Source organism: Xiphophorus couchianus, chromosome 18, assembly GCF_001444195.1.
Source record: "Xiphophorus couchianus chromosome 18, X_couchianus-1.0, whole genome shotgun sequence".
NCBI classification, from domain to species: Eukaryota; Metazoa; Chordata; class Actinopteri; order Cyprinodontiformes; family Poeciliidae; genus Xiphophorus; species Xiphophorus couchianus.
The window spans coordinates 22,471,104-22,484,922 of NC_040245.1; the positions used below are offsets into that span (position 1 = coordinate 22,471,104).

A 13,819-nucleotide genomic window follows, 5' to 3' on the forward strand; every position below is an offset into this window, starting at 1 on the left:
TTTGGCGAATGTTACGAGAAGCCATAAAATGTCAAAATAAAACAGAGGACGATTACGGACTTCAACAAATTTTCAACAGTGACAATATGTAAAAAAAAAAAGGTAATCCAATCTTCTTCAGCTCCTCTCTCTCCCTTTCTATCGGTATCGCCGCATAACATTACTTTTCATTGTCGCTCTTTCTTAGGTCCAGATTCCTTCATTGTGATTCCACATGTGTCTGAATCTGAAAACAGGGCTGATAACAGGCATATGAATAAATAGGCCCTGTCACTGAGCAGCGGCGGTACATGATGCTCCTGAGATGCATTAACATAAACTGGAGTCTTTCCAGCCTCCCTCAAGCAAAACTGAGGAGGAACGGGAAGGCTGAGGAGAGGGAAAGGCCTGGCATAAAGATTAGATTAGCACTTTAAAACATCTGTGGACTCGTCTGGCTCAAACTACTTCTTCCCCCTCCAGATCATAGCCAGGTTTTACAGTTATTCCTCCACCTCTCTTTTCATCCGCTGGCCTTATACATTATTTTTCATTTCTCTGGGCTTTTTCGGTCGTTAGGCTGTTCTTTTTGTATTTTATATAGGGACACAGTATTTAGAATGTTGCCATGACAATGCAGGAGCTCCAATCATTAAAAATTGTAACTCAACTTTGTTATTTTTTAGTAGCATTTTTCTGCAGTCGTGTTCTGCTCCATGTTTAGAAGGTTTTCAGAATCCCAAAAGCATGATACTGCCACTACCATGCTTCACAGTGTGGTGTTAAAATGTGTTAGCTTTTAGTCTAATATCCGGAAAACTAAATTCTTTTATTAAGACCAAACAAGCTCACTTAATTTAATGAATGTCTCTACTTTTAAAGAGTTTAAGTCTCTGTCAGGCCTTTGGGCAAATTTCACACAAGTTTTCATACGAGTTTTCTTCAATATTGGCTTTCACTTTGACATAAAAGAATATTTTTGATTTAGCAAAAAACACAATTTAATTGAAGATGACTTTGTTTATAAAAGCAGCATTAAAGGAAAACAACGTAAGTGGATGAATACATATATGTTGCGTCCTCTGAGCTAAATTCTTTGATGGAGTGTAAAAAAAAAAAGCTGCTTATTTTTTTAAAGCTTCACATTTGTGACAATCACCATTTCGATAAATCGATGTTTCCTCGCTAAAATGGCTCTGGATTGCAGTTATATTTTTATTTGATGTGATGGACAAGTGTGAAAATATTGTTCCCAAAGTCATGCAGAACAATGTCCAATAAAACAGCCTGAACTGTTGCATTAAGATCCTCTTGGAAGCAAAGTCCTGATTATGCAAACAGACAGAATAAAATCCAAGAACTGTGTCTGATTGCACAAGGACAGTGGTTAAGATGGAGAATACACTAGGGAGGAGATGGATGTCGTGGGAAAGAGCGACGCTGCAGGGTCACTTTAAAAAAATACCATAAAAAGCTTTGCAAACATATCCACACTTCTTTTTTTTTGCCACATTACAGATACAAACTTTTGTGTATTTTTCTGGAATTTTGTGTGATACGAGTCCAACAAATTAAGGGAAATTTGTAGGAGGAAGGAAAAAGATATGTAGATATGCTTTTACCACATGTCTACATCAGCCTTGCAAATCTGGAGACTGAAAATATTCCCACTAGTCTTTGCTAGTAGCTCCAGCTCAGTCAGACTGGGTGGAGAGCATCTGTGATTCATGCCGCAGATTCTAGCAGGTGGATAATTTTGGCGTTAGCTATTTGATTTTAGCTCTTTGAACAGCTTCCTTTACCCAAAGCAGCCCCACATCATGATGATGCCTCCACTGTTCCAAGGTCAGGGAAGTGTTAGTTTTTCACAACACATTGAATAAGTCAAAAAGTTACACCTCTTCTGTTTCTTCTGTTTTATGATCCAGTGATTTCTGTTCCACCTTTTGACTGTTGTTCTGATGATCAGTCCCTGCAACAAAGGAATGCCCCGTCTCCAAAGTCTGTTCTCATTACATTGTGCACCCTGTGGGAAGGAAACATTGACCACGGCTGGAGGAAGAATGTTTCCTCCACTCCACTGTTACAGTGAAGCGGCATCCAGCAGTGTCAGCTGTAACTCCAAAAGGAGGAAGGGCGGGAACAGCATCGAGACAAAGCGATAGATAGACTGATATATAGATATATATACCCTCTAATCTTCACTGGTGGGCTGCTGGGGAAGCAGTTATTTTCTCTGATGACAAATGAGGAGATGAGCTAAAGCTTTTGAGGGGCCAGAGGAATGCCAGCCCACTGCCACAAATTTTAACTTCATTTATTTCTGAATAACTGCTAAAAGTTTCACCCACACAAATGTTTGTTAAGTGGTTCTTTATTGGATCAGAAAGGTATACGCTAAGCTTTTGCTTGTTTTCGTAATGTGCGTTTGATGTCCCGTTACGTATTGCTTTTGTTCTTGCTTTGGAAGTTTTAGATCATCGCTCCAAAGTTTAATCAAGGAAATAATGAACCAGTTATCAAGTTATTTCTTTTTCTTGAGGCAAAAGAATCACCATTGTGATCTGTTGTTGAATGGTGAATTAATGCTGAACAATATCTGGTTCCATCTCACCGGCCATTGCAGGACCTGATTGCTGCCTGAAACAAGACATAGCTGCAAAAAAGCCAGTCTGACAACATGAAATAGGGTCCAAAAGAAAAAACTATTTCAAAAAGCACCACATTAAGCTTTTATGTAAACGAGCTGAAGAACACGTTAGAAACAAAGTCGCCTTTCAGTCTGTAAGGGGTTACAAAACCATTTGTTAAGCTTTGGGATTCCAATGAACCACAATGAGCTCCTTTCTCCACAAATGGAAGAAACATATAATGGTGGTGAACCTTCAGTGGTCAGCCTAACAAATTTTCTCCAAGAGGAAGTCAGACAAGAGAAAGGCATCCAGAACAACATCTAAAGCCCTGCAGGCCTTAGTTAGAGTCAGTGTTCATGACTCAATCATAAGAAAGAAACTGGGCAAATATCCACGGGAGAAGCCAAAACCGCTAATGATTAAAAAGAATACAACGACCCATCTCACGTTTCCCTAAAAACATCCCGGTAAGACTTTTGGGAAAATATTTAGTGAGCTAACTTTTTGGAAGGCATTCATCAGGCTCCAGACTAACACAGCATTTCAGAAAAACATCATAGGGGAAACATGGTGGTGGTGGTGGTGTGATGGTCTGGTGCTGCTCTGCTGTTGCTGGTCCAGAATGACTTGCACTAAGTGGACGAAACTCAAATTTAACTTTTCACCTGAAAATCCTGAAGAGGAGTGTCTGGTCAACTTAGACCAGGGGTGCCAAACTCAGTTTGACAAATTCAGTGTCCTGCAGTTTTTAGATGTGCCACAGGTACAAAACACTGAAATGAAATGGCTTAATTACCTCCTCCTTGTGTAGATCAGTTCTCCCAGCCTTGCTAATGACCTAATTATTCTATTCAGGTGGTGCAGCAGAGGCACATCTAAAAGTTGCAGGACAGTGGGTCTTGAGGACTGGAGTTTGACACCTGTGATCATAGATTGTGACCCTAAATCCAAGGTGCACTTAGATTTTTCCATTTTCTGGTTTGGTAATGTAATTCTTCAAAACAGAGTACAACAAAAAAATGTCCAAAGAGATGTAAGAAAAACTCCCTGCCAGTTGTCTGAGAGGCTTGTTTCCATCTAGGGAGGCACAATCACTTATTATGTAAAAATGTAATTGCTCCCTAAAACTAATAACAGATTGGTTTGGAAAGTGTTTTTTTTTTATCTTACGAAAAAGAAACCATCACTTTAAAAAGGGTCATCTTTGCCTGAAAATTTGAGAGATGATCTAAAATTTACCGCTACATTTACCGGCTCACTTTAATTATAAGAAAGGAGGGGGAAAAACATAGCCTAAGATAATGTAAAATATCACCTGCTGGGTTAAATAGATCTTTTTATTACTTTCCCAGGTGTATTTCCTCTGTCTGCTATTAATATCTCTCTCTTCCTCTGGTGCTACTATAGTACAAACTTCCTTCTGATTTAAAATCCAGCGTTTAGAGACAAAATCCCCCCTGCCCCCCGCCCTGTCAAACCGAGATCAGTGGCTAACTGGAAGCCATGCTTTCTTTAAATAAAAACAAGCTGCCACGTGGTCATAAAAATTCCCAAAAACCAGATCTGATTCAACATCAGGTGTGTGTGAACTCACATGAGTGTGTGGGGATACTGTGCACCTCACATTTGGCAGATTGCAACACCAGCTAGCGAGGAAGGAAGCGGAAAGAAGCCAGCCAAGAGGCCATGGAGCGTTTCCATCCCAACGCTTACGGGACATCGGGAGAGTCTGTTGTAGTAGTGAGCGCTCTAGCAGGTGTCTGCATTATATGTGTTTTGAAGATGGCTGGCAACGAAGTTCGGTGAGAATCACTTCAATATTTTTTACTTATCATGAAGTAGTATTATGTTTTAGTTGGAGGGGGAGACGGAGAGCAGGAGACGTCCTGATTGTGGTTTGGTAACAGGATGGAAACACTAAAAACATGTCTTATAAACATCCCTCACAGTCCATTTGAATTCATTTATTTAGGAAGCTGTTCAGGAACTCGAGGCTGGGAGGGTTGACTCCATTAAATCACCAACAATGGCAACAAGAGCAGGAGGAAGGGTGAGTGCATCCATTATATCAACACAGACAACAGAAGATATGGCAAGAATACGAAGGGAGTCTAAAATTATATTTAAAAAACCCCAACATGAACGTTTTTATTTTACTTTACAGTGTACTACTTAAAGCCTCGAGATGTAATTTTTATGAAAAACATCATTTCTACAAAACTGTCACCATGTTGCGACAGTATAGTATGGAAAACATTAATCTAATGATTAATGCTTTCCATCAGAAAAGAGGCCAGGGGTAAATCTGAAGGAGCTGCAGATATACATGGCAGGAAAAAAGGCCTTTGTTGAAACAAAGCAAGAGATCCAGGTTGCAGTTTGGCACGAGAAATGTTACTGATACAACAAAACACTTTGTGTGATGACAGCTAAAACTGACAGCCACAATAAATTCAATCCAAAATCCCAAAGTGCTTCACGACAAGAGCATACAAACTGAAACTTGAATAAAAAAGACAACTGAAAGAGATAATCTATTACCAAGACCTTATGAAAATGCATGCTGGAATAAAACATATCTACTGCACATCACCTCAAACACCTAAACTCCCTCCATGGTGACACATGGTAGTGGCAGCATCATGCTGAGAATCTTTTCGGGGTTGATCAGCGGAGATAACTGCAATGCAATCCTGTAAGAAAACCTGTTGCAGGTTGCAAAAAACCTAAGAATGTGTTGGAGACATGACCCTACAGCATGACAAGACCCCTAAACATACAACCAGAACTGCAATGGAGTGGTTTGGATTTGTTAAAAATGGTCCTGTCAAAGTCCATGTCTAAGTTCAACTGAAATTTTTATTGTATCTGACTGAGTTTATAATATTTTGTAGACAAGAATAAGCAAAAGTCTCTAGATGGGCAAAGCTGGTAGAGACACACCGGAGAAAGACTTGTTGTAAATAAAGTGATTCTAAGTAATCGTCCTGCAGAACTTTGTGCTGCTCTATTTCAACCAAAACTTTCTCACATGACTAAAAGTTGTGCAAGATTTTGTGTAAAAATATTGTCCTGTGAGTATCGACACTGCATATTAGTAACTTTCTGAGTAAAAACCTGACAATAGTTGTTGTAAAAAAAAAATAAGACTAAAAAGGCATTATGGGTTATAATAGGTTGTCTGGTAAAGAAGATTATAGTGTCATTATATATTGAGAAGCTGTTGTTGGATGGACGGTGACCTCGATGGCAACCTTGATCTCTCTCCTACCATCTTCTTCCTCCACCAGGTGGGAATGTGACCAGTTAGAGGAACGGGAGGGAACCACGGCCAGAAATGTCACTTCCTACATGCTGGTTCTCAGGGAAGTGGGAGGACTGGGAACAGGAAACCCCACTAAACACTTCACAGACAGATGGAAATGAATATTTAAAGAAATGAAGTGTGTAAATGCCTCTTGCTGTGTGTGTGTGTGTGCATGTGTCGGGTGATGAGGTACCAGGGGTGCATGGAGGAGAAAATCTAGACAGGAAGAGAATTACATGGAAAAAAAAAAAAAGTGACATCCCGCCAAAACAAGTTATGGCTGAAAAAGGAAAAATGTGGGAGAAAGGAAAGAGCGAAAAACAGATGGAGGGATTAAAAGAGGGGAGGAATGGGAGTAAAGCACAGGTGGGATGGACAGATGGGTGTTTGGGTGGATGATGGAAAATCTTTTGCCCTCCATCCTTCCTCCTTCCTCAAATGACGTGGCAGAAGATCTGAGGGGACTGTGTTTCTCTTTAGCAAAACCCCGAATGTCTGATCTTGGTCAAAACCAGGTCAAGTCCTGCACTAATTGTGCATCTCTCATATTCCGTCTTGTGATTTGCATTAAATGTATTGAATTATTAAACCGGTGCGGATATGTGGCAGCCATCAAAATTTTCTTCAGTCCTGAGAATGATAAAAATATAATGTAAACACTGGATAAACAGGGACAAGATACAAGTCGATATTTCCCAATAGTTTGTTTCTACTAGAGGGTGTAAAAGTAACAACACTAGGACCACTAACAGGTGATGTGAATAACACCAATCCTCTCTGCTTTGTGGCACATCTGTAACAACCACTAATGTAACACTTTGGATTAATGTAATGAAGTCAGCCAATTCAACATGTAGTTGGCTTGAATCGTAAATCAAAGTTGCTGACTCCGTCTGAATGCTGACATTTTGTTTCCCATCAAGCATCGTGAATAAAGATTTCGGACGTTAATGTTAAGTCAGGTTTGGGTGCAGGAGCGTGCCCGCGCCTCCACCAAACCTCTAGTCACCCAGAAGTCTGCTTATACCCAGTTCACCCCACCTTCCTTGACCCTTCACCCCTTCTCACCTCATCTTTCTTTCTCCTCTGTGTCCCATCACCCTCTTTCTTGCCCCTGTTTCCTCACCTCGTTCAGTTTCCACACAGGGGGGGGAGGTCCTGGGTGGGCTTGGTAAATCCATTTCCTGAGTCTCCCCCAAGCAAGTCTCCCCATCTCCCCAGATGACCCATTATCCTCACACCTAATCCATCCATCCCCACAAACCCTTTCTTCGCAGAAGCTTTAAGCTCATATCTTTGTGGCATGCTCCTTGCTGGTGAGTTGCTTTATTTTTGGATGTGTCTTTCTCTGCTCGTCGTCTCTAAATAATACTGTAGATTTTAAGGGTTTACTGGGGAAGCCAGATTGTAAAAATCTGAAGTTGGTCCAAGAATTAAATTGAAACATGCAAGTTATATTTGTTCCTTGACAAGACCATTACCTGGGAACTAATTTGTAAAAATCTGGAAAATCAGAAATTTTCTAATTGAAATTGTGTAGGAATGCTGTTTGGACTTCAAATTTGTATTATTTTTTACATTGATAAACAATCAGAAAGACTTAGAGAACTTGTTGTTGAAAATCTTTGATCAACAAGTTAATTGAACAATTTCTACACTAACTTTTGCAATTAGTTGTGTTTACTTTAAGTTTTCTAAGTTAGGTTGGAGGTTACTTTACCTCTTGTTATATTTATTTAAGATATAATTTATTCATCTAGGACAGACCCTGTGTACTAAAATACAACACACACAAGACTTTTGTGTGAATACAAGAATCTTGTATTCTGCTGTCTTCCCTGATCTTTTGTTTGTTTGCTTGTCTCTAATAAACCTCTGAGGCCTGATCAGACTAAAACAAATCTGTGCCAAACTTTTCTTTAAAATAAATATCTGAACGTACTTCCTGCTTGACAATATGCACTTCTTTATGTTGACTTATCTTGTAAAATCCAAATAAATTACAGCGAAGTTTGTTGATGTAACCAAATAAAATGTGAAAAACTCTAAGTGAATGGAAACTTTTGCAAGGCTTTGCGTGGCATGATCGCTGTTAGCTGTGACTCGATTGTTTCTCTTGAATTTTGGTGGGAAAAAAACGTGTTAGTAATCCTCAAAATTTAGTGTTTCTTGTAAAAAGAAAAGAAAAACAACCTCCCAAGAACACAATGCATGAGGAAATCCCAGCATTTAAAACCTTGCAGGCCCTAATTTAAATCTCCAAGAAGAACAATAAATGCAGTCACACAAATTCAAGGCCACAAATAATTTTCATACTGTTGCAGAATCTCTGCAAATCTTCCTCTTGCTCTCAACGTCTGGTGCCGCAATTTCAGCCATTATTAGTAAGTAACAAAACCTAAATGAATCCATTAATGGTTTAATTCACAGTCCACTTATCATAACTTTTATTTTAACTTCAAGTTGTCAAAGGGACCTGATACGTTCTTCCCTCTAATACTTTTAAATCTTCATGTGTTAATGGTATCAGTGTAAATTAATATTTTATGAACAAAAGAGAGTTAAAAGGCGGCTGAGTCATTCATTGTTGAAAGAGGTTAATAGCCACAGTCAATTTCCATCATGATGTTGTCACTTTCTGTGTAATATTACCCAAGAAAATTGGTCGTAACTCAAAGATCTACAAAGGCGGGCTGTAATATGGAGTAGTCTGCACTCACTGAAGCAATTGTTGACCCTTGATGGAGCTAAACTGAGTTTGCGGAATAGCTTGTTACATTGTAGACATCCGTAGAAAGCACATCCAGAGATGAGAAATAGTCTGCTGGGTTGACCAAGTCTAAATATCTGATACTTGAAGTCTGCAATCAATTTTAATAAAGCAGTCATGAAGTGGTGCTTGTTTTAGCTCGGTTGTTTCCTTAGCAAAGGGATTTAGTTAGAAGCCGTGGTGTCTGGTTTTGCCTTCAGTATCTGACTTTAATGGTAATTTTGGCTCGATTCTTGTCCTCCTCTGTTCTTGCTTTCATCTTCAGTCTTCTCTCAGCAGCAGAACGTAGGTCTCAGTGTTAGTAGCTACTGTTGCTAATAAATAAAGAAGGCCTTCAGGCTTTATCCAGACACAAATCCTCAGGAGAACTGTGTGAAAACAAATGGTTTCCCTCAACGATGACAACTGCCACGATGAAAAACTGCAGCTTGCAGTCTAATTCACAGGTCTGGTCCCTCAGCTGAGTGCAAATAAATTCTGTCAGGAAACAGTTCAATGTGTGTGCTGGCAATATCCGTTTCATAGTTGAAAGTCAGGCTGATTTGCGCTGGTAGCTAACAGCTCGTGAGTCCCGTCCCGTCCTCCTCGTGTGAAGAGGATGTTGAGAGGTTAAACAGAATCACATTCAGTCTGTCCAAGGACGACCTGCTGGGAAGGTCTTTGCTTAATTTGTCTTCCTGCTGCTTTGTGATTGGCTCCTTGCCATACTTTAAAGTGAACGCAAACACTGAGAATGTCTCAGGCTCTCTCCTCTCCGTCTCTCTATTGCAGGCCACTGGGCGCAGAAGACAAATGAAGCATCTGCTTCAATAAGAGCCCCAGTTGCACAGTTGGGAAAATAACTTGATTTACTTTTTCACCTTGCTCTACTTCACATTTTCAAATGACATTTCAATGTGTTTTGTGGGACAAATTAACACAATGTAGTGCATAACTGTGAAGTGGAGAGAAGATGATAAATAGTTTTGGCAAATTTCCCCATGACTGAAAAACTTGATGAGGTCAGGGTGGAAGGAGAGCATCTACAAGTCTCCATTTTTATGTCCTGAAGTGGTTTAAGTTTTAGACTTTCTAACATATAAATGTGCTTCGATCTAAACCTTCCCATTGTTGATCTGGCTATATGTTTAGCATTATTGCTCAGCTGGGATGTCCCAGTCTCAAATCTATGGCAGCTTCCTTTCTTCCAGGATTATTCTGTATTTAGATTGATCCATATTCCCATCTACCCTGACCAGCCTTCTTGTCACTGCTAAATAAATGCCTTTTTAATAGCCTGATGCTGCATGATTACTGTTGGGATTGTGTGTTAAGGGTGATGTGTTTCATCAGTTTTCTTCCTCCTAGAACCTTATTCATTTTGGGGTTTAGTCCAAAGAGTTCAGATTTGATTTTATCTGATAAGAGTACCTTCTTCCATTTTTGATTTGTCCCATACATGGCTTGTGGCTGAAAGAAGGATCTTTTACAGCTTTCTTTTAACAATGGTTTTCTATTTGAATTTAGTCAGTGTGCAGCATAGTTTTCTTAAAATATATCAAAATCAAGAATAAAAGCTGTCCTGCTTATGTTCTTCCACCTGAGCTGTATGTCTGTGCAGCTCCCCCAGAGTTGCAGTGGGTTGCAGAGCAACTTGGCAACATTTCCTGTGATGAACTTCTCAGTTAAAATAAATAAACTGTAGCTTTCTATAAACATTAGCCTGACAAAAACAAGCTGGGGAATACTCATTTGTTTTTTGGATACCATTGCTGAGTTGAATTAACTTTTTTAATTAAGTCAAACTGATATGAACCTCTACTAAAACAAACATTATCTGAGGAAGCTTCAAATTGAAGTATATGATTACATATGAGGATTATTTTAAAACAGTAACTAGAGGAACCATAAACAAATACTTATGAATTCCAATGAGGGTTTTTTTCCAGATTATGTACACCTTTTGAAAATAACAGCCTTTAAGCAGGTATTAAATATACTTTTTATTAAGCTCATATTTCTGTTGTGAAATGTTTTGTTGGCGTGATGCAATGTTCTAATCTTAAATGTCGTGGTTTTGTTGGCTGTAAGCTGAAAATCATCGTTATTAACATTAAAAAAGACTTAAAACATCACAGTCTGTGTTTAATTAATCTATATGATGTGCTTCACTTTGCGAATTGTGCTACTAGAATAAATTAACTTTTCCATAATGTCAAATTTATTGAATTAATCTGTGTACTACGCTGAGCAGGAGATGACTCATCTTTGCAGCAAACAGCTGATCAGTAAGTACATCACATACTCAGACACAGCAGACCCAAAGTCCAGGCTCATGACATCAATGAGTGTAAATTTATAAGTGATCAATCTCTAAGCAAGACAAATGTAACAGAATAAAATATTAAAGAGAGGACTCAGGTAGATATATGTGGTTCAATGCTGCCATCTACTGTTGGTTCTCTTATTTGCATCAATCTGTAATCTACCTGATTACAGATGTAAAAGTCAACAGGTCCAAACAGCTTATTCTGCAACAGGCTGTTTTGTGATGTTTGTTTACGTCACCAATGATAGAAGTTTGCAGATACAATTGGCAAGTTAACAATTTATTAACTTGCTACTAATTGCAGTAAGATGGCATTCCATGCCTCCAGTTGCAGCTGTTACATGGGGTTGTGTTGGTCACACTGGAACAACAGCAAGCCAAAACTGATGCAACAAGTGTTCACAGGGGTCAAAGCCAGGACTACTAGGACATCTTTCCATCCTCTCCATCCCCAAATTCTGGAGTTGGCCAGTACTGACTTACTGTATCTGCGTATGGTATAACAGCAGCACTACGGCTCAAAGGAAACGTCTCCAAAGGGTTATGAATACAGCCCAAAAAATCATTGGCTGCCCTCTCCCCTCACTGGAGGACCTGCACAGCGACCGCTGTCTAAGAAAAGCACAACACATCACAAAGGACACTTCTCACCCCGGACATTCTCTGTTCACACTGCTGCCTTCAGGCAGAAGATACAGAGCAACCAGAACCAGAACCAGAACCAACCGTCTCAGAGGCAGTTTCTACCCGATAGCAATAACAAAACTAAATGCAATCAAAAACAACCATTAATCATCATAAATGATGTATGTGAGAATGTGGCTGTTCTTACTTTGTTTTTTTTTTGCCAGTTGTTTGTTGATTCTCGCGTTGTGTGTGAATTGTGAGACAGTTATTTTTTGTTTGTTTGGGCATGTGCACCGACTGATGGCACCCTTTGAATTTCGTTGTCCTTGTGACAATGACAATAAAGATTTATCTTATCTTATCTTATCTTATCTTATCTTATCTTATCTTATCTTATCTTATAAGGGCCAATGACATATTGCAGGGTGAAATCTGGTTCTTAAATGGGCTGGCCACTGGCTGCAAAATAGCAGGATTACATCACTCTGGACCGAAACTTTCTCTTATAATAAGAATATTTCGTTTTCTAGTGATGGAGATGCCATTTCACACCATTAAACTGCCTTTACCAAAAGTTATTTTGCTCCGGCAGAGAGGATTTTGCTCATTTTTCTTGGGTACAACTCACATACTTAGCTGTGCTGCCCTCTCCACCAATATATTTTCCTTAAACTGTGACCCCATTAGTTTTTATTGTGCCAACAACAAAAACTAATCAGCCTAACACAGTTTTCCTTAATTTATGTCCTGAGTTAAGATGCATTTCAGATAATACTAAAAAACAATGAAAGTATAAAAACTAAATAACATAAATGTGAAACATCTCAGCATCTCATTTGCACCACCTGAGTTACATATGGTTTCTGTTCACACTATTGGCAAGAATGTGTAGCTTTCATGAATTCAGGTTCTGTCAGTTTCAATAGATTTTTTTAAGTCAATTGGTTTTCACAGGTGTCTCAATGTCTTCAGGTGTCAACAATCAACTCATTAACTGGGTCATTTAAGGCTGCTTTCTGGGTTCAGTCTGTAGTCGGGCTCTCCTGTGGAAGTGTTCCTGGTGAGTGAGTTGGGTATGAGTGAATGACTTAGTAGGATTTTAAAGTTGTTCAAGAAACAGTTTGAGGTGTGTTTTGATTTCTGAGCCTTGTTGTGTGTTTCTTTGAATCCAGCATAACGATGTCTGGCCGAGGAAAGAAAGCTGCATCCAAGCCTATGTCTGCAGTGTCCCGTTCCTCCAGAGCAGGACTCACTTTCCCAGTCGGCCGCATTCATAGGCTGCTCAAAAAAGGCAACTACGCAGTGAGGATTGGCGTCGGCACTGCTGTGTACCTTGCAGCCGTCCTGGAATATCTCTGCGCTGAAGTCCTGGAGCTGGCTGGAAACGCCAGCAGTGAAAACAAGAAGCGCCGCATTTCGCCGCGCCACATCTTGCTGGCTGTGAAGCACGATGAAGAGTTCAAAATTGTACTGGCAGGGGTCACCATCTTGGATGGTGGGGTGTTGCCAAACATTCATGCATCCCTCCTACCAAAGAAGACCACAGGTCCAAGGGAAGATGCAACTGCCAAAGATGTCAATTCTCAAACATTTTAATTGTGGCAGATCAAATTTGTAATGTTCTTAAACTTTATACTTGACCTTATTAAAGCATAACCTGTATTAAACTTCATTTTGAAGAGGTCTGTCCAAAATATTAACTAGGAAATGACTCAAACTAGTTGCATACGTGCTCTAATATAATCCAGGCCACAGTGAGGTGCCTAGTGTTCAGAAACTTGAAGGATTCTTGATGTGTTGTGGCATGATTGTCTCCAGTTCATACACCATCCACACATGGGAGGCGGTGTGGCTGTTGAACGGTGCTACAGCTAACCTTGTGAAAAGTTGACTAGGGCACAGACTGCTTATGAGGTCTGGAGTTGCAGCATTAAGCACTGCAGAGCGCCAAGGTTTGGGCTACAGAAAACAGATTGCTCAGTGGTTAAATTTGGGTGGAAGACTATTGTGCATTTCATTTGGCACTCAGTGTCCCAAAGTAAAGAACAGTGGGGCTGCTTGTGGTCCAATGTGACCTTTCCACAGTCTGCTTTAAACTGCCACGACTCTTGCTGGTGTCTGTGCTCCATCTGAACACTTTGTAATTATTAGCACTTCGTGCTCTCATTTCATTTTCCAGCAGGACTTGGGACCTG

The 13,819-nt window shown here is 39.8% G+C and overlaps 2 protein-coding genes across 2 annotated transcripts in view; both read left to right on the plus strand.

Moving 5' to 3' along the window:
- The window catches only part of ppp1r37 (protein phosphatase 1, regulatory subunit 37), a 60,264-nt gene that overhangs the window by 445 nt on the left and 46,000 nt on the right, over positions 1–13,819 (plus strand). Inside the window, exon 2 of the mRNA XM_027999325.1 lies at positions 8,865–8,866. The gene's annotated coding sequence lies outside the window, so the exon portion shown is untranslated. The remainder of the gene's footprint in view (positions 1–8,864; positions 8,867–13,819) is intronic.
- On the plus strand, positions 12,601–13,305 carry LOC114133431 (late histone H2A.2.2-like). Its single transcript, XM_027999328.1, has 2 exons — positions 12,601–12,684; positions 12,797–13,305. The coding sequence occupies exon 2, from the start codon at positions 12,804–12,806 to the stop codon at positions 13,218–13,220; it is 417 nt and encodes a 138-aa protein (XP_027855129.1). The 5' UTR covers positions 12,601–12,684; positions 12,797–12,803; the 3' UTR covers positions 13,221–13,305.

What these genes read in the sequence shown, in the direction of transcription:
- LOC114133431 (XM_027999328.1), top strand. Translation starts at nt 12,804, where the DNA reads ATGTCTGGCCGAGGAAAGAAAGCTGCATCCAAGCCTATGTCTGCAGTG.